Raw genomic sequence first — 22479 nt, 5'->3', positions numbered from 1 at the left:
CGCTAGCGAAGCTCAATTTAATATTGTAACGTTTTAACCTCCTTTTTCGGCTCTACCGGAAGCCTTAAATTCCACGCGCTGTCCCATACGTTAATACTTAAAGCCGCCAAACTCGCGACACCTAGTCACACCTATCTTACCCACAATGTGGTTAACGAACGAGCGAACCATCGATCGGTTTCACGCATTAAATAACAAACCGGGCGCAAGGTCTAACGATGCAGCTAATGCAGTGTCCCAGGGTGAGAAAGGTAAAAAGGTACGAAAGAAGCCATCAACTTTTTACGAGATGATGCTACATATTTGACGACATGCTTTACGTTGTTGTTGTCCGACCTGAACTTAAGAAGCAGCATTAAACTATATGGGATTTTTATAAATATGTGGATGTTGTTTATACGACTGATTCTGTATATATACACATAGATTTCAGTTTACTTTCCGAGTTGTAGGGAATGTAATTTTTCATTGAAACGCCTGCATATGCGCAATCGACCTTGCACCAGTGTACGCATTTGGTGGAACAGTAGGGAACATTCAGTGATATAATAATGTCACATGTAGCAAATTGTATGTAATAAACATTATCGTATAGCAAATGATAGACAGATATTTTCAAAAGTATACGGAATTAAGCCTCTACCTATAATCAAGAATGGTAAATCGCAGGTGAATAACTGTTGAATAATCAAAACTCGTGATCACTGCTATAACAAGTGAGTACACTATCAGAACTCTTTCAAGAAATAACTGTTTAAAGTAGCATATAGTAGACGTTGTACTACATTTAATATCAATTGCTTGAGTTCTCAGAGAGTAATCGCTTCTTCCGCAACATATTTCTATACTTTCCCGGTGAAATTACAGTTATTAAGAGGCTAAAGACACTTAAAAAACGTTGTTTGCTTATCAGAGAGAAAGATTACAATTTGTTATAATGTTTTCTCTTTAATCTAACATCCAAGAATAATTACTATAAACAAATTTTGATTTTAACATAATGATATGTATACAGGGTGGTTGGTAACTGGTGGTACAAGCGAAAAGGGGGTGACTCTACGCGAAAAAAGAAGTCGAAAATATAGAATAAAAATTTAAAAATTTAAAAATTTAAAAAATTAAAAAAGTAACGTCAATCGAGACAACGATCTACAGTGAAATCCGTTATAACGAGACGTGATAAAGTGCACGCGTACCGAGCGAAAATTCAAAGTCGATTTTCTCGAAAACAAAGCCTCGAACGAAAAATTTTTATCGTATATTTTCGACTTCTTTTTTCGCGTAGAATCACCCCCTTTCCGCTTGTACCACCAGTTACCAACCACCCTGTATAAAAATAAATGGCAAAAATACAATTACGTTCATCGTAATTAACGCAGCAGTTGTTAATTATATTTAGTAACTTTTTTTTAATAGTACAGCGTTATTAATTCTTCACATTCTGAATAAATTTTTAATTAATATAACAGCTCTCTAATATGAACGATAACATTCATTCTTAAGAAGAATAATAATTCTATATAAAAAGTATCGTATTAAATGACGTATAAAAGGTACACTGTTCCATTTGACAGAAATATATTCTATTTAAAAGAAGTGTGTTCTAGGAACCTTTAAAACATTTCCAATTCCGTAGCAAATACATGTACCACGCAATGTATCATTCAAAACCATTTCATTTTGCCTAGTGAAATTTTTATCTTCTTACCTTCTATCGTTTTAAAGCTATGGCTTGACCCAGTTTCATGGGATACCCCATAAATAAGTAATCTTTTCCTTTCCAGCCTAGGACAACAGTACAATAACAAAGAAATAAAATAAAATTGCTAAAACATACAGTAGAAAGTGTATAAATAAGAATATTTTGTTTTCGTAGCTCGCGTGAAGTATTTAAATTAGTATCATTTTATTATGGAATGAACTATAATAAACGTTGAAAATATACATACCGTTTTAGGTAAAAATATAATTGAAATGCACAAGCAAGAAATTGCCAAAAGTAGGTACTTGTATTTATTTATGTACGTGCTCGTTACTGTACATAATGAAAGAACCGCGAATATTTATAACATACAGATGTAACATGCAACTTTTTATGCATTTGTGGAAAATTTAGAGATAGAAAAATTGCACAGCACGCGAATATTACACGGTACAGAAAAATACAAAAATATAAAAAATATCCAAAAAGAGTACAGTGCTCGTTATAATATTTAACAAACAATGGGAATTTCCACTGAAGTTAAGTTCTAATTTCTTCATTGTATCCACAAAAATATAAATTCGTATGAAAATCCGCAGCCTACTTATCATTTAATGCAAATGTAACTCAATAGATACGATATTACTCGCCTGGAAAATTTGCTTTCCTACATTCCCATCAGCGACAGCGCTTGAACGAGGACAAAATCGTATAAGGGGTTGGAACCCTTCGACAGACAGAACTAAGTTTACAGCGTCTGCCGTGGCAGAAGTGGGGTTAATTCTCTCTTATTTAACCAAGTGTCCCCGTAATGGCCGTATCGGAAGCAGGAACGGTTCGTATCCGAAGTAATTGAGTATGGACAAGAGTGGAGAGCGCGAAGAGGCAGAGGAGAGTGTGGATATTAGAGAAGGGGCCCTTTGTCGAGTATCTTCTGGTTCCGGAAGCTTTTACCCTCGCCTCGTTCGTCGGAGATCCATATTTCATCGTGGCAACCACTCGCCCATCCGCGACAGATTAACGCGTAAATTATCGATCGATGGTTATATCATGCGTCCAAATGTTTATTTATTTGAATCCAATGATATCATGACGAGAAATGGCCACTTTTCCAGACCCTGCTACAATATCGCTGATTATTATTTGCCTGTCGATTTGCCATTCACGCGTTGATGAAATTGGAGTGAAATTATTAGTTTCACGAAGATGAAAGGGGCTGAAGAGTATTTGAAAAGGTAAAAATTCGTTTGAAATGAATCGGTTGATGAATACGTGAAATGTAATGGATAGGTTGCAGCTCGTTTATATTATTCGTATTTGGTCATGACAAAATGCAATAAGATGATTTCGTTGAAACGATCAATGCTTTTACTTTGTGCCAGATCTTTGGGTCTCATATTTTTTTTAACAAAGGACGTTCAATGGAATTCTTGATCGCAAGTCAAACACTGCCTGAACACAGTGTTTCAAAACATGTTCCAGTAATTTCAAACGCGTGCCGTTTCGAGCAAAATATATTATATAATATATACAATATATAATAAAAGCACAAACATACTTATGAATAACGTGATAAGAATGATCAGCGTATATTCAATCATCGTTATTAAGATAATGATAAAGCTGAGCGATTCGACAAATTTAGGGGATTTTGTATTAAAATTATTTTAAACGAACAATGTAAATTACCGTGAACGCTCGTGTATTCAAAATTCATGAAAAGATTGCCTGTAGCATATTTGCCATATTTAACATATCGTGTTTATATTACCCTTTAATATAAAGGTTTTTTTACATTCCGAACCGTACGTGTATTGATGATGTGAAACGAATATACCATACACGGAGAAAGTATGATTTTCAAAGCAAATTAACATACACTAATTACCAGAAACGTAATATCGCTACAATTTATTGTATTTAAACTACTACACTGTAATTACAACCAGAACATCTATTCGTACTCATCTATATTTATCGTATTTAAAATAATGCGTTCGCGTGTAATAATCCCGGATATCTTTCAGCCTGACCACATCAATTAGCTGTTTTAATTATAATCGGTATGAAATACATCGAGCTGAAACATCTCCTTTTAATCATTTACAGTAATATTAAATGAATTCCACATTATGTAAAAACAAAGGAAGAACTGAATTCACTTACGGTCGATAAAATTATAAAGCTAATTAGCGTTCAATCGTAAAGTAACAAGTGAACGTTATATGTAATAATGTAAAACTTTCACTAAGCCTAAAATCGTTCAAATTTATATAACTTGACTTTAATTTTGTGTTCATAAAAATAAGTCAAGATTACTTGAAGTTCTTTGAATCTAAGTAACTTTGTTTCAAACATAAGTAACATTGTCTCATCTAACAACTGCTGTTCCTTTCAAGTTAAGAAATAATTAAAATACTTTCAACTTCACTTGAAGGTAGAAAGTTGAATGGCCAGTTCACGTTAATAAAATAGTTTCAAGCTACTTGAACGCAAGCAACTCGACGTAAAGTAACCTAACTAGTGTGAACAAGCGTAGTTCAACTGGACGTTTTAAAATCAAACGAGGAACGAATACACACTGAAAAAATGTCAAATTACTTGAATTCAGGTAACTTGACTGATTTACGAAATTAGGAATAAATTACGAAACTTCGATTTGCGTCTGATAAATGAAAATTCAATTGAATTAAAAAGAAATCCGAAAGCTGTAACGCCGATGAAAGCTACGAAAGATATAAAATAGCTCAATGACTTTCAAACACAGACGAATATCTTACTTTGAGAAAAAAGAAAAAAGAAAAAAATGGGAAAACGAGGAGTTTGTCTAGTGGAAGGTTGACTTTCACATCACGAAACTCACAGATGATTTATAAGGAAGCATTACGTCTGTGCTCGTTTCTATCTGCTGATAACTTTGATCATTTCGAGTATGAATTCTCCCCGACGGACTTATTCAATTCATTTTTCGTTATATCGAGCAGCCCTCAAAGCGAAAGAGGAAATCTGAGGACCGAAGAAAATGGCGCCGCGCAACAATTCCCAAGCGAATAGCTTCTGAACTTTTCTCCCTCGTCGAAAGGATGTCGCCAAACCGCGTTTCGAGGCGAATTCGATCGGAGAATAGTGCATCGATTAGCAGAAAATTTCGATCGATTCTATTGGAGAAAAATAATAATAAACTATAACTCATTAAAGTATCCTGAATGTTTACTATGAGAAACTCGTATATCTACGTGCATGTGTTATATAATGTGTTATATAAAATGTATCAAAATTTCATTAGCACCGTAACAAGACACAATTGTCAACGTTATATTGGTAAAATTTGATATATAATAATTTGAAATATACGGCATAATACGACCGTTTGAAGCATAAAATAATTATTAAAGACCGCTTCGCTAAATATCGAGGCTTGTTGATATAATGGATAATTGATTATTTAAATACATTTGCAATTTCTGGGAAATCTATACTCGTATTAAATATTTTGTAAATTTTATATAAATTTTCAAACGTGTTCCAAATTTTACCGGAATGATCATAATACTCGAGGTTTATTACACACATCGAGTATCTATAAATGGTGTTCAAATACTTTGGTGAACCACTGTATGTCGAAATAATACATATCGAGATTGACGATACTTGCAGTTCCGTTTGCTCAGGTGAAACAGTTCGGGTTAAAATCGTATCGTAATTTCGCGAGAACTCTGAAACACGGTCATGCTTTATGAAACTTCTATAATAAACATCGTTGGGAAGCTCGATTGGTGTTTAACGTGCAGAGTGTAATTCCATGGCTACGTTTTCCATTCGGAAACATTTTTCGGATATATCGCGTTTTACATTGCGCTTGATTGCGAATTTATAACATAAACGAATGTTGGGCTCGATCTTTCTTTTTTATTTTTTCTTTTTTTCGAAAAATATTGTCACATCAAAAGGGTTTATTAGTCGAAACGCTAATGGCGACGGATTTTACAAATAATTTCCGTTATGAAATGTCTACTTTTATACTTTTTGTTACATTTGAAAACTGGCCAGTTAAAGAAACCTGATTCGTATCGAGCATCATGGTTAACTGTCATATGTTATAAATGGGAACATATATTTTCCATGTTTACTGACGCTTTTTCGTCAATTTGTGAACAATGTTTGCTCGCTCTCATTTTTTTACAGTTTTAACAGTGAAATTACCAATTCGTAATATAATACAATTTATACAGCATGCATAGATAACAATTAAGAATAGTGCAAATGGTGTGAAAATTTATCGATTAGTGATGAATAAATGTAGACAGGTGCGATACGGTGTCTAATAAAATTTTATGTTGAAAACTGTGATATCATATGACGTTCGATATTTTTCACGTTGCTCGGTTTTAGTACTATTCGTCACTCTACTCGAGTCTTAATCGAGATTGACATTAATTTGAAAATTGTCATTTGCACGAAAGCTAGTCAGTCGAACTGAGCGAATTTTAATAATTGGAAGAAAATGGTGAAACGTCGATATTTCGGTAGATTGGTATTTTCAGAGATGACATGATATCTACTTATACATAGTGAAGTGGCATTTCTAATCGTGTTTTGTTTGAAACATTTAGAAAAAAAAGTAGCAGCGAGTCAAACAAGGCTTGCCATTTCTGTACAAAAATAATAAGATAAACAATTAAATTAATCGGATGATTACAAATTAATAAATCCAATAACATCTCTTGCAGAAGAATTTTCAAATTAGCAACTCAAGATTTCTGAACTGTATGATAGATTTTTAATTTAACGAAATTTCAGTATGTACCATGATCTTGAATTGTAACTTAAACAGAACATCGAGTGTTCTTTTAATTAAATTTCCCTCTTCGTTCCTTCCCGAGAGCAGAAATTACTAAAAAAGAAACGATACTTTCTACCTTGTCCTTTATTTCCAATTAAGGCTCGTAGAATCAAAGTATCATAAGCAAATCTAAAAAAAAAAAAGAAAAAAAGAAAAGTAGAACTCGAGAATCCGAGGGCTTACGATAGGAAAAGATGGCGGGGCAAACGTTTTCATTTCAATAAAACGAACGATACGATCTGAGCTCTGGTAAACAACCTCTTAAGATAAAGGTTTAGGAGACTCCAAAGGAATTTATTCGTTAAACGTTAAGCTCGCGATCTTAGTTTCTGTCATAAGGAGAAATGTACGACGATCGCTTGAACAGGAAAATCCCGGAGCAATACTGTTGTCTTAATTTGAATATCGAAGTGCAGTATCGCGTATAATGAAATTGAATGTATATCGTATTTAGTCGCGATAACAGCATACTGTTAGTATTTCCGCGAAGATTCCCTCGTCACTTTTGCTTCGCCACCTTTTTATTTCGTTCTCGAACCCGTTTCTAAATACGTTTCTCTTTTATGCAACACGTTCCCTCGCGTTATCAACGATGCGTTTACGACAACGAGAAGTAAAAAGGCGATGTAAAATTTTTATACGAAACGAATATTAGACGATGATAAGAAATAGTATTAAAATTTCGTAGTAAAATATCTATACGCGTTAATGTAGTGAAGGAGAATGCGGAAAGCGTAAAATTCGTGAGAAAATTCGAACTTCGCGGAGAACGTTAGGATGTTGAAAGAAAAGAATGATATTGTATATTTTTCTAGAGATGGAACATAATATTTTTTACATTTACGAGTGCCTATTAGAAATTCGCACCTTATCTACTTATAGTTCCGTGCACGTCTTTCAAGATAAAATTTATAGAAGCAGTATGAAGCTACTTGATCTTTCGCTCAGTTACACTTTATGATATTTAATCGAGATTATATATGGCAAAACGACGAAACATACATACATAAATGAGTCTGTCAGAAACTAAAGTGATCGCATACAATTTCACTTTTTGTAAATTTCTCAACTTCATCATCCAATACGTTAATATTCTCAAGAAGTAGACGATCTATTTGTACAAGTTTATTTATTACGAAGAACTCGCATGGAACAACATCAAATTCCACGATACATTTAAATAAATAATACTCGTATCATTTTCTTTTTTTGCTATTTTTCAATTAATTCGATCGATCGTGGCCCCGTATAATAAATTCATTTCCACTGTGAAACGTAATAACGCTTATACTATTCTTCATAAGTCGTTTGCAGTGAACAAGTGCATTTTATTACACCCATGAAACACGGAAAAAAGACATAATCATTGACATAGTAGAATAATTATTGAAGAGAATACTAATTTCGAAAGCCTAAAAACCCGTTCTAGACGATTAGGAAATAATTTATTGTTACGATCCAGCGGTTTTAATTGGCAAGCTGTTTACGTTTCACCCGAATTCGCTAATAAGAGTGGAATAAAAGAGAGAGGACTGCAGACCGTCTAAATTATTAAAGGGTAATTAGAAACGAGGGCTCCGATAAGGTCTTCGTAATGGCACCTCCTTTGCTTCATTAAGAAATAATTCACCCGGCCTGAGTGGAAAACCCGCTCGCCCTTTTTCCTCCGTTTCCTCCCTTTTCAATCCGTAGTTTTATTCTGATCTCGTCCACGACACAATGCCCGTGACGTATAATTGTGTATTACCCATTCTATCCTAATGCGTAAAATCCATTAACGTTAAAAATTATTTCACCCCGGAGGGAAATAGCCCGCGGGAAAAACAAACGAGAAAAGGGTTGGCTCCGATGCTCTACAACTACGTAAACAGTGTGATTTATCGTATATTCACTCGACAATGCTTTTCTTTCCTTTCCTTTTCTTCTATTATTTTTCTTCTTTTTTCTCTTTTGTCATTACTATATTTCGATTTTGGACGATGCAAGAAATACAAGAACGTAAATCTTGAGGAAAAGTTTTGTCGAATCTTAATCAGAAGTAAAGAATATAGCCTTGATAAAATGTATATCGATATAGAGATGAATCTAGAAAATTTTCAAGCGTTTAAATGCAATTGCCTTTAGATTTATCTTTCGATTCTCAGAATTTGCATATAATGTTAGCAAAGTTTTACATAGGCCATATTTCTGCTTCGATATGAACGTTGGTAATAAGAACAATAAGAAACTTAAAAGGATTCGTTATCGCTTATTAAGTTATAACTTATAAGTGTGATAGACTAGATCAGAAACAATATCGTACAGCTTTCATCAGTTAACAGAAAGAACATTAGCTTCGTACTATTTTAGAAACTTCGATTCGTTAATCGATTCTCGATCCGATTAAACAAGAGCTTAAACGTGGCGCGCTGATTAAATATAGCCCACATTCTACAAACAGTGGAGCAAAATTTAAAAACGATAATACATCCTCTTATCGAGATACTTCATCGAATTTCAGTGGAAAGTGCCATACAAGTTCCGTTTATCCGAGCAAAAATCAGCAGTATTATTCACGATAAAACGGAGATCAAATACTCGAAAACGATTAAACAAGATCTGAAAACGATAATACATCCGATTACCGACGGAGTTCATCGTATTTCACATGGAAACACCATCCATACGATGATCGGCGTTCATTGGAAACAAAAATCAACAACATTATTCACAGCGAGAGGCCTCGTAGAGAAGCGCGGGGCCGAACCTTTCAAGCTAATAATTCGCCGAAAGTATTGCTTTCCTCCATTGGAATTGCAAAGCAGTTCTGCTAAAAACCGGTGCTGGTGGCTAACGTTCGGCGCAGTTTTTGTCGGTGTTTTGCCAGGGGGACGCTTAACTAAAAACTGGCAACGCGCTCCGTCGTCCACTTTCGACATCAAAGAGCGGATAACAATGAATAAAAGTTCTGCCCCCTCCCCCTAGAACGCTCCTAATTTCGGAAATGGAAACGAGCGGAACTTCTGCCGTGATCACGTCAAGGAAGCATTATTGTTCGGATTGAGGGACGAGCCAGGAGTGGGATACGAGGCTAAAATGTCACAAGAGAAATAATTAGCCTGTCGAACGAAGTTTTCGACGAACTCAGATTCCAGGCACTCTGATACCACCGTGCAACGACATTCTAAATGAGTTTCGACCCTTCCTCGCATCAATCGACCAAGTACATCTTCGTCTACCTTGAATTTTCTACCGATGCTTGTCCATCTTCTATTCTTAACTAGATTTTTATTTTGATATGGAACGCAATAATATCATGGTATGCATCATACGCTCAAATTTGGAAGTGGTACAAGGTATGTCGTAAAGACACATATAGCTATTCGATTTCTGGCTCGACAAAGGTCAGAATTATTTCCTCCAAAAAACGGTGCTGTTATTGAAAAAACAAACAAACGAAAGATCTAGATCGTATGAACATGGTTTGATAATTCCAGTATCAAACTCAGTGTATAGCGAAACAAGAGAATCGGACCACTTCCAGTCGACTAAATTCTGGAAAATCTGCACGTATACTGAAATTCCCCATAGCGGTGATGACGGGCAGGCATTATCATCCATCTTGAACGCTTTGAACGAGACCATTCGGCCGGGGATCAATTTCCTAGAGACGCTAAATAATCAGCGAGTCGATAAATGTTCGCCAATTTGCATCTCACGTTACGCGCGCCCGGCCCTCCTGTGATTACGCCACGGAATTGCAACGATGCCTGATTAAAGATGCAACGCGGCATCGAGTGGCCTTCAAAGCCCTTTCGACACGAGACCTCATCCCTCTGTTGGACATCCATTTCAATAATTGCGTGTCTTACGATCGGCTAACCGTTTCCCTATACCTGTTGTGCTCCTCTCTCTCTGTCCATCTTTGTCTCGTGTTTAACCTTTTGTACCTGTTGTTGTGGTTGTCAGCTTCACGCACCACCAGAGTTTCCCTTCGAAGAGGATAATTAACAAACTCTGCTATGCATCGATGATTAACATTCGATAATTGAGTGTATCGGGAATGAAATTACTAGCGTGTAGCAAGGTTCGAATGGTGGGAGAAATAAAGAGGGATAAAGAGGGATAAAGAGGGATATCGAGTCCACGAGAGAAGGAAGGGTCGTGGTAATTGAGGTTCCTTTCGAATGTTTGAAAGTCGCGTCTAGATTTAGAAGAAAGGGAAAAATATGTGGGAATTTACATGGAAATTGTATGATGTGGTTAGTAATAGACAAAAATTTGAAAAGAAACTGGGGGAGAAAGTAAAACTGATGCTTGACTTAACAATGACTTTTAAGGGAATATAGAAATGGAAGAGAATTATAGAAATTGTCACTGAAGTAGACTGTAATTGAAATCGTATAGCGCGCTTGAATAGTTCGTTTCAATTAGATTTGAACAAATTAAGGCAGGTTGTTACGCAGAATCCTCTTAAGATTGGGTAAAAGGTTAAGAAGGAATTTAACTTGACGAGAAATTTAAAAAAAGGAAACGATTATACAGAAATCATAAAGGTAATCCGTGAAAAAGAATCTATTTATAGGATCCGTACTATCTTTTGTATCACTTAATTTGTTGAATAATACAGCAAAGCTCGTGGTCATACGTGGTTAAACGAATTTGAAAATTCGAAATGCATGGCGTGTCGCAAAGGGATGAAAATTACGACGTGTCCTTAAAGCGTAAAATTCGTTCGGGAGGCGAAAGCCGTGGCGTCGATAAAGCAACGGTCGCCTCTCTCGATGTAGCAGAAGCGTGAAGGGTTAATGAATGGATATTCAGGCGAATCCGTGCAAACCACGGGCCGTCACGCCGGTGTCCGTAGGTGAATGGGAAACGAGTCGCGAGCGGTCACATCATAAATCGTCATCGACGCGGCGGATTGATCGATATTGCGCCCCGCACCAGTGTCAAAATTACACAGAGATAACAAATTAATTTTCCGATCGCCTCGCGAAACCCGTCGAATACACCCGTTCGTGCTCGTTCCGGCAAATTTACTCGCTGAACACGATTTTCTCTTTATGAAGTCTCGTTCGGATTAACTTACTCAACTTCGCTTCGAGTTTGGGCCCGTACAAGTTGAGTTATGTAACTTTAAGCCTATGTTCGAGCTGTGGTAATCCGACACGGGTATTTAAAGCTTCCTTCAAATCGATTCGAGGTAACTTGACTTCAAACTTATCTTCGTACGAATCGATGACAAGTATCGTACATATTTCATTTAAAGTCGGTTAAGTTTAAGTAACCTGATACGGATGTGTAAAGCTTCGTTCAGATTAGTCAAGTCCTTGGAATTCAAGTAACTTGGCAAACCTAAACGAGACTTACATTCGTGTTTAATGCGACCTTTTCACGGCGATCGACTTCTTCCACCGTATCTACGTATCAAGGTAAGTGGAATGTCTGAAAGCAACAGCGTGAAACAGCTAGAAAGCAGCCTGTTTTATATTTGTTCTGCTTGTTATTCGACGCTGGTCTTGAAATCGTTCCGAGGAATCGCCTGGCACAGCAATTTCGTCCACTCAGATTGAAATGAAGCACACGTGACAATAGCCGTCTCGATGGCCGGATCTCATTCTGCAGCCAGTATTCCAGTTTGTCCGTTTGGCCTGTTTGCTTGCACGGTACGCAGTTGACATTCGAGCGACAATAACTGGCCCTATGCTCGGTGAACGAATTTTTCGAACAAACGACCGATCTTGATTACAAATGCGTGTTGCCCTGCTCGATAACAAAAGACGCAAACAAACGATAGTCGAAAACTCGTATGATTCGTAATCTTAGCTTTCAAAGAGGCCCGAGTACAATTCGTAATGCGGATAAAGTAAAGATGATTTCTCAATGTAGATTTTCGTGTTATACGAGAAAACGAGAAAAGATGCAATTTGAAATTAATGAGAAGAAATTTAAAACGTGTATAGTGTACAATTAGAATCCTCGCGCGTTCTGTCTTTTATAAACAAAATTACAATTTTACAAATAAAAGTTTAATTTATAGAAAAGAGACTTTTAAAATTACTCTAACATTAAAAGGAATGTTACATTGAAGAAACAGAAAGAAGGGGACTTTGAATTATTCGTACGATTAAATCCACATTCAACTTCCCGAGGAAATAAACTGGTTGCAGTTTGAAGACGATTTTGACGAAACCCAGAGGTTGTTCAGTGCAAAAATATCGCGCGAAATATTTAACGTGTATATAGGAGCGTCGTTAATATAAACAATTCGTTGGAAGATAGATTTTCGGCAGATGAGAGCATAAACTTCTCGAGTATTTTTCGCGTAAAAACCTTCGATCGTGTTCCGATATTATTCGAAATTAAATACGGAAGTACCTTGAAACAATGAAAACTAATAATAGCGGCTGCTTTGCACGCGGTTTATTTATTTCCAGCGGCATTTCCTTGTCGGCTTTAAATATGAGCGTTCGACGACTGGTCGAGCTGCAAGAATTATATTTTCCATAATTATTTCGATTCTCCTGCTTGAAACTTTATATCGTAGTATTTATGATAAAACACAGATAAATTGAAGATCAGCTCGTTCATTAAGATCAGTTCACAATTCGCTAGAATAAAATTATTTGGTTCTTTATATTATTTATACCAAGTGAACTTGTTCAATTATGCATTGCTATTACCATATAAGTGAATTTAATTAACTGACAAGTATTTGCAATTTTTCTTGGCACTGAACTGTCTGAAGGGTTTTAATTCTTTGCACTCCAATTCTATTAGAACGATTGAAAGTGAGAATCTTAAATTATCTTTTATTACAGTTTATTATTCAATTTGTAAATTACATTCATAAAATCCAGGTAAAAATCTTTATTATTCACATTACCTCAAGGAAGTTTAAAATTCTTGAAGATAGTAATTAAATTAATACGTTCGGAGAGACTTATTCGTCATTGGTCGAGAAGCTTAATGTTGCTAGTTTGTAGGAATACTTTTTATAGATATCAATATCAAGTCAAAAATCGATACTTCATAATTGCAATGTAACCTCTAACTTTATGAGGTGCATCGGTCGATATCAAGTATCAAATCAATACAGGGTGTACCACAATTCCCCCACGAAACGATATACTGTAAATTTGGAAACACTTTGTACAATATAATCGATAAATGGCATAACTGAGAAATTATTTCGACGATATATTCTGGAAAAAAACTTAGAAACACCCGGTATCGGTATAGTAGATGCCCCAAGTTCCAATAATTCTCACTTAACACGCAACGATATCCACATAAAATTAAAAATGATATATCATTAATTGGAAGGAGTAGCTGCTATCGATATCAAATATCTAGACAAAATTTTTATATGAATGTCTATAAATCGTAAAATGCGAGCAAAGATGAATTGGAGTGGAAAGAGTGAAACTCGAGCATAAGTAGCGGCCGGTTGTCTTTTGTTTTAGTTGGTTTCCCCTATGTTTGCCCGAGTTTCGGCTTTGCATGGCACGTTGCATCATCACCATCGTCATCATCATCGTTCGGTACAGAGCTCGCCATGTCCCTCGCGGTCGCCTAGCAGAACGGCGTCTCTCTGCGACGCTAGTTCCGGTTATGAATCGACCAGGAGCCACCTAGGCCCTCACTATAGCGACTACAACATGCCCAGGAATAATTCGCCTGTGTTGAAATACAACAGCCTAAAGCCACGCCGAAGGAAGCACAAACGTTCGCAATTCTATTCACTGAGAATGTGTCGCAGGCACGAGAACAACGTGCACAGGAAGTATCAGCTTTACGCTATTCCGATATACAAGTGCCCTCATAAGAACGGAAGTACCAGTACGATCACGACTATCGTCAGATCTGGTACACCGTCTTTATCCACCAACCAATCGGATCAGAATCAAAATTTTAATGAAAGTTCGAACGAAAGTCGTTCGAACAAGGATCAATCGGACGAGAAACAGTCGAATCCGACAGTGGCACCGCCACCGCCGATTCCAGCGCCAAGAAAGTTGAAGAAGACCGATCCCTCGAAGCACACCTATCAAAACGTCCCCCCTCCCGTTTTTCCACCGAAAAACATCTCGTTGCCGAGGACCAAGGTTTGTCGACTACTCGTGTTCCTTCCTATGTACGTTAAGTACCCGTATTCGTAGCAGTTCGTGAAGAACCGTTGCTGCCGCCCCCAGGAGATCGCTCGTTTCTTGCGAAGCTGTTGAAACGAACACACTGGGATTGATCGTCCGCAGGGTGATCGATCGATCGGACCAATCGTTCGTTCTTGTGTTCTATCTACGTATTTGTCTGGTTTTTACAACATGTTTTTCGAGCTGGATAAGATGCATGTTCTTTGAAGGACGGGTTTATTTACAGTCGGAGAGAAAAATGGAGAGGATTTATGGAACATTTGTTTGATTAGTTTGATCATGCGTTTCGAAGGAATCTTATGTAGTTTTGAATGGAAATATATTGTAATGCTGTTAGGTAACAGGATGTGCCACGTAATCGGAACAGAGCTGTAGAAGGAAAGATTTGATTATTACATACAATTACAGAAAAAGATTAGATATTTAATTATTAGATATTTAATTATTAAGATTAGATAATAAAATCAAATGAAATGAAATGAAATTTTCCATTCGCGAGATAATGATGTCACTAATCAGCGGTTTCTATTCGATTAATTTCCTATTGATTTAAGATACAGCGCCCGTATGATTTTCACGTCACGATCAGTCAACATTTTAAAAACAAATGATTAACGTTAAGAAATTAAAAGACAAGGGCTTTGTTTAGCAAACATGTTATGATCGAAAAATCAAATTTTCGCCATTTCCATTCTTTCATGCATCTTAATTACCAACTCGGTCGATATTCAGCGACTTTCCAACGATTGTTCAATATCAGCCAACGATCTCACTCGTTCGATCACATCCCATCGACCCCGTATAATTAGTCTACGCTTGGCTCGACCATTTTCTTGAATTATCCACTGCTCAAGTCGTATAATGAACCAACGACGTTTATTCAAGAGTAGAAACGAAAGAATTTTAAAATTCATAAGCATTAGTCATTTGTTTAAATACTTTAAATTAAACAATCCTCTTTTATTTATATCACTGTTGAATAAAATTTGGAAGAAAAGCTACGTTATACGTATTTTGTGTATAGTTATTTATAGTACTTTATATAGTATAAATTATAGTACTTTTGTGGTATATTTTGAAAAAAGGAAATATATATATATATATATATATATATATATATATATATATATATATATATATGTGGTTCCAACAGTTCTGAGATGACAATTTATGTTTTGCAATTGAATTTTTTTCTACCATTTTATCGCGACCAAGATTTAGGCAGCAGCAACGATGTTCTCGAACATTGCATACAAAAGTAAAAAATCCTATCCCTTAAGCACCAGTTTCTAATAATTAGCATCGCACCTACTGCATGAGTACGATTTACGTGTCCGCAATAGATATAAAACAGCAGCTTCGAGCAAATAGGAGGTAGAGTTGCCGGAGTTGCCGAGTTATAATCGGAAATCATATTTTCCCTGCTAAGCTGGATCTGGCCACCTATGTAGCGACCGTCCTTGTGTATGTCGGCCGCGTATCAAGTAAGTTTCCACACTCACGACACAAAAATACTAATACACACATACACACGTAAATAACAACTGTACACGTTGCTTGCCACAAAGCTTTTCAACCTCATTCATAAAAGGAGGTGAAATATTATTTCGAAGCCTTTTAAAGACTCAGTGGCGCGGTCTCTTTCTCATTTCCTTTTTTCTTTGTGTTTGGAGGAAAAAAAATTCCCTTTTCCACGGAGTTGATATTGTTTTGAAGAGATAGTAAAAAAGATGTTTGCTCGGTCTATTCGAAGCAACGGAGAAAAGGAGATACGGATGCTCTGGTTCGCCAAGTCGCTTCTCGTCGACCGACGAGGAAAATCTTTTTGAGACGCGACACCAGCTTCAAACGATCTTCCTTATAACGAGTACTTTTGCCAAGAGGTATATGATAACCACGTTATGCTCATTCCCGGGATTGCTGTATATAAGCTAGGATTTATATTTCGCGGTTAAGGAAAAAAGAGAAAATGTCGATCGCGGGTACTGGCTCTTTCACTAATGAAATATAAGAGAAAGAAATTTAGCAAACTATTAAATAAATTAATCGTTCCTCGGAGTAAGAGTATAGCATATAGCACCTAAAATATTACTGAATATATCGGACATAGGAATTTCGAAAATGATTCCGATATCGGAGAGAGGAAATTTTGTACTATTCCTTATCAATTACATAACTTTCCTTTTAGAAGATTTAATGAAAAGGAAAGAAAGACGTATGTTCAATTTATCTGAAAGAATCGGTAGAGTATCCTGACAAAACTCGATTGGAATTCAATAATTTAGAAGAAACTGAGTTGTAAAATTCATAATTTATTTGTAAGAACGAAGCTACGTGGTTTTATTTTTCGAAAAGAATATGGAATAGATAGAAAAGATTGAACGTGATACGATAAAGCGTTTAAACTGTATAATACATTTTTCTCTTCGATAATCCTAACAAGTTGATTTGCACGTTGATCATGTACGATTGACTTGTTTTCAATAGAGCCGTGCCAACGCTATAAATCATATACGACATACGCGAATGACACACGGAATAAATAGTAATATCAGAAAAAAATGCTTCATTCAACGTTATCTGTCATATGATCAATAACTTCGATGAAATTTTCGTTCTCGGAACAAATCGCTTTGCCAGTGAATGAATCAAATAGCCAATTGACGTCGAATATATCGTAGCAGTTTGAACAATATTTGCATATTAAACTTTAATTCGACGAATAGCTATCTCTTTCTCCCGGAACGGAATTGAAATAAAAATTAAAAGGTACAAAATGTTTCGCTTTTCTCGTTTCACTGACTTATCAACAACAATTTCTGAGATACGATTAATGTTATAGAATGCTATTATTTGAATTAAGACGTTTCCTCCGAATGATTTGCAAAAAGTGAAATAGCCATTGTGTCTCTACGTTCTCTCCGATAAATTCTCTTTCTCTCAAGAACTTTGTCGAAATTTCAACTTTCGCTTCATCGCTAAAGACCACCGCGTATTTCGATCATTTTATCGTTTAATTCATTCATATAACAAAAGATCGATATCCAAATAATGGAATTACAATCGCCTTTCATTTCCTTCGACAAATTTTATCTCGTATCATTTCAAATTTCAAATTTATCGGAACAATCGCATCCCTCTCAATACTTCCAATTATTCCATTGTTAAAATCATTCGTATAATAAAGAATCCATATTGAAATCCCAATGGACCTATCTTCCAAGCATTTGTCTCAACACGCATGCGGTAATTACCCACTAGCACGATCGAAGGATAAAATAATAGTTCTCTAAATCCATGGATAATTTCTCTAAAGTACCATCGAATCGGTGAAATTGGTTTAATTTGTCGAACATCTCCTCTGAAAAATTGTCAAACAATGAACCTTCGATCGCCTTTCGTTTCTTCTTTCTTTCTGCTTTTTTTTTCTTTTCAAAGTTGAAATTTCATCTATCATCGATGATAACCACATATCCCGTAAAATATTTTCGATTTCTCCCGCCAAAATCATTCATATAACAAAGAATGTATATGCATAGGAAAATCCCAGTAGACCTTCCTACAAGCGACCAATCATCTCTCCGACCGGTGATAATAATCCACTGGCGCTATTTCGAAAGACGAAATAACATTTCGCCTCCGGGTTCGGTATCGCGATATCCGCCACTAACGACACCTCCCCCGACGGCCGTATCCCCAGCGACTAACCCTGCCTGTTGCAGACCGACAGCCTATACAACTACAAAGAACACTACCAGCAGCAACACCGGCAGGAGATGCAGCAGTACAGCTATCCGTTACCGAGCAACAGTTCCAGCCAACTAACACTGCCACTAACGCGCAGCCTCTATCATTCCTCGATAGTTAGCCCCTTGCAGACCTCGTACGTGCACGCGAACAGCCGACCACCGACCTTGGCACAGCACGAGAATCATCTTCCCATGGTGGCTCATCCCGACGAGGAGCAACAGAACTACGCGAACCACGACTCTACGAGGCAACCGCGCCGCCATTCGGGCAACCGGTCAAGCGACCGAAGTCAAAAGTACAGGAAGCACAAGCGTAGCGAGCGGAAGCAAAAACAAAGGCGGCCAGAAGCTTCCAGGAGAGCAGACGCGTACGCGAGCGCGCCCTCCTGCGAGACCAGCTTCCACCAGGTCCAAGAACTCGGTATACCCGAGACTTACAAAATCTCCTATCCCCATTACTACGAAGATGACATCGCGGAGTGTCCAACCGACTATCACAGATCGAATCCGAGTTCTCGTCAGCAGATCTGGGAACGACAGTCGAATCGTTGCCCACCGGAGAGCACGCACTACGCGGACACAGGTGACACGAAGAACCGGAACAAGTCAAAGAGGATGTCGTCGAACCTTGGCGATGGGCGGTCGCCGTCCGCGCCCACGATAATGCAGTACGCCGAGCTACACTTCCGGGACGTCGGTCAGGAGATCGATGTCTAAAAGGTCAGTTGGGCGGGTTCGGGTTTCAGGTTGTTTGGGAATTTACGCTGTAGATTGTTGGTTACGATATACGTGTTTTCGCAGTGAGAAGTCTTGTCTCGGATAATTAATATCTTGTAAATTGATACGCGAATATTCATATAAAAGTAAAGAAATTTTAGTCGAGTTCGATGATCTCACGTTGCAAATTATAGTTGTATGTCGCGTATAGATTTTTCGTGTTGAGGCTATTTGGTGGTTGAAATAATTGATATGCCGTTAATATGAAATTTTGTGCTACATGCTCCTCTTTTCTTTTTTTATGATATAAAAATTGGAAAATTTTCATCGAATTCCAGGGTGGTAGGGTATGTTAATTGATAGTGTTCTGTTATTGGAAAGTTTGATGATTCAGATAATCGATATTTTCTAAATACAAAACTTTATGTTACATAGATACGTAGATAATTTTGTTTTGTTACGCAAAAACACAGGATTTGTTAATCTTACGATTGAATTTGATCGATAGTAATCGTAAATATAATAAATATCACGTAAATGATAAAGTAAATAGAGAATGTTGAGTTTGCGAGGGAAGGATATGGGATATTAGAGATGAAATTGTTCATACGTGTTTTATGGAGAACATACGAAATTTATATAGAGATTCTGTAATTAGAAGCTTGAATTTAGAATTATGGTAGAAGGAAATTTGAATCTTTCGCATCCATTAATGAGATATCTCGTTGTTCGAGCGACGCTCTCAACAAGATCTCGTGTGACCTTTTATCAGAGTGAGATATATCTGCTGCGAAAATTTGAAATGAAAATTAGTTTAACAGATATCTTGTTCACAAGTGTGGAAGGATTAACGATAAACGTATGTTATACCACATTAAATGCGAAAATTGAAAAGCAAATTCACGAGATATTTCGTTCGAATCGTAATATTCCTCGTTTATAAATATGAAGAGATTGTCGAAAAAGGATATATTTGATACGTAAATACTTATATGAAAAATAATTATATCCGAGAAATCATTTATATTTACATAAAGATTTGTATATACGATGGAATCATAAAATAGCATATTTTAATTTTACTAATACATTATAAATTGTGAGTACATATTATTATAAAATACAGTGTAGCATATAAAAAATGTGCAAACGATTGAAATTTTTACATTGGTTTTCTAAAGAATATTTAAAACGGGAAGATGATTCATATGATAACAAATTACCAATCTTCTTGATACTAAACGACAGGTCCGAAAAATTTTTCATTGAAAAGTGTTTATAAACTACAGCGTAAATTCTTGAATCGATATTACCATCAAAGCGTTATTGACAAATCAATTCAATAATCAGTTCATCTTCGACAGAAAGAAATCAAAATAATCGAAAAATGATAGGGGATTGAATGTTTAGAAATTTCTACTAAAATTATTGACTACTAATTATTAATAAAATATTATCCATTAAAAATCATTTAAACAAATTTAGAATAATATAATAACGACAGATTATAATAACAAGTAATAAAAAGATCATTATAATCATAACTAACGAATTATAAGCTGGATACATATCGTTTGGATTGCATCCTAATTTCGCAACGGAATAGCAGGTATGGAAAAATTAAACATTTTGTTTCTTAGGAAATTGTTTCGTTGTTTTTACGTGTGAATTTTCTATTGTTCGAAATTTAATATTACTCCGTCATTGCGACTGTGTCTGTTTGTTTGCGTTTGTTTCTGCGTGTATGATTTCTTGCATTCGTTTGCCTCTTTTCTCTTTCATTTCTTGCATTCTAAATATGCTTTCAAGCTTGCCATTTTTATAATTTTAATAATTACCAACAACGGATTTGCATTTCTTTTTTCCTCCTTTGTTTCTCGTATCAACTTGGTCGGTAAGTATTTTTAAATTGAAACCAGCTAGCAGAGAAAAAGTCGATTAAACCGCGTGGAATTGAAAACAGGTAAATTGGACGATACGTAAAACGAATTTCGTAGAAGAATTTTTCTGTTGAATATCACAGGCTTGGTGATATTGCGATTACCTAAATATTACAAACGCTTGTAACTGTATTAAAAATCTCGTTTATAAATTCCATGTCAAACGTTTGAAAATTTCCCTCCAGTTATTTCATCGAAATAACGATTGTTCGATATTAAAAATAACAATGATACATTTCCTCGCGTAACAAACGTCGAAACTTAAATAAATTGTTTTGCAAATCTCTGTATCGAAAATTGCGTTTATTTAAATATCGATACTCAAATACTTAATATATAAATTTTACCGAAAATTTTTATTGTCATCGATTAAACAATTAAAATTCAGAAAAGTAGTTAAAAACGTTGAATAAAGGAAGTATCTTAACAGAAAGGATTAAATGAATAATATACAGTGGTTCACGGAAGTATTTGAACACGTACCACACAACAATTTTATATACAGGGTGGCTGGTAACTAGTGGTACAAGCGGAAAGGGGGTGATTCTACGCGAAAAAAGAAGTCGAAAATATAGAATAAAAATTTTTCGTTTGAGGCTTTGTTTTCGAGAAAATCGACTTTGAATTTTCGCTCGGTACGCGTGCGGTACGTTATAACGGATCTCACTGTAGATCGTTGTCTCGATGGAAAAATTTAAAAAAAAAAGAAATTAAAAAAAAATTTATTCTATATCTTCGACTTCTTTTTTCACGTAAAATCACTCCCTTTCCGTTTGTACCACCAGTTACCAACCACCCTGTATATACGTATTGTATGCCTGTTATACAAAACGTTTTGACATTTTATTAGCACCATAATGAGAGACACGATTGTCATGATTATATGTATATAAAATTTTACAATTCTCATTACAACGCTCATTACAGTGCTAATGAAATTTCAGATGTTTTATATAACACGTATAATATATTTAAAAGAGATGACAAATGTTCAAGTTGTTTTGTGAATCACTTTAACAAGCAGACTATGGGAGAACCCTGTAAATGAAGATTAAAACGATTTGTCGCTTGTATTCATAACGATATACAGGGTTGTCATACATAACAATTGTATTCCAAATGTTTGTTCGTAGGAGGGTCAGCAGACAAAGAGCGATACGTACATTTACTAGGACATTTTGGCGTCCGACATGCCTTGTAGGTACATTGTATTCTATGAATTACGTCGTATTGCTTAGATTTGTTATCGGTATGGCGATCGATCCGACATGTGCGCTACGGCATATGGACAATGAGGCTCTGTTTGTAGAAAAAGCTTTTGACATTGTAGTATTTAATCCTTTGCACTTGATGATATAATGTATATCACATAATGTTTTGATATAGAGATATA

At 36.0% G+C, this 22479-nt stretch overlaps 2 protein-coding genes across 16 annotated transcripts in view; one reads left to right on the top strand and one right to left on the bottom strand.

The window, feature by feature from the left end:
* kar (monocarboxylate transporter 10-like protein kar) overlaps positions 1–22479 on the bottom strand; it is a 179220-nt gene that overhangs the window by 98622 nt on the left and 58119 nt on the right. The gene's annotated exons all lie outside the window — the stretch shown is intronic.
* nrm (neuromusculin) overlaps positions 1–22479 on the top strand; it is a 433949-nt gene that overhangs the window by 404741 nt on the left and 6729 nt on the right. For 5 of the 13 annotated variants that reach the window (XM_069109815.1, XM_069109813.1, XM_069109817.1 and 2 more), the window contains one exon: positions 18403–19149. The exons of 1 other annotated variant lie outside the window; for it this stretch is intronic. In XM_069109815.1, the coding sequence (XP_068965916.1) occupies positions 18403–19146 (744 nt within the window). In that variant the 3' untranslated portion in view covers positions 19147–19149. Of the gene's footprint in view, positions 1–13993; positions 14665–16023; positions 16165–18402; positions 19150–22219; positions 22288–22479 lie in introns of those variants that run through there. 7 more of the 13 variants (XR_011172629.1, XR_011172630.1, XR_011172628.1 and 4 more) reach the window with 6 other exon arrangements.

This window comes from Bombus flavifrons, chromosome 3, assembly GCF_040668555.2.
Source record: "Bombus flavifrons isolate JBK064 chromosome 3, iyBomFlav1_principal, whole genome shotgun sequence".
NCBI lineage: Eukaryota > Metazoa > Arthropoda > Insecta > Hymenoptera > Apidae > Bombus > Bombus flavifrons.
This window is presented reverse-complemented; position numbering and strand designations above follow the sequence as displayed.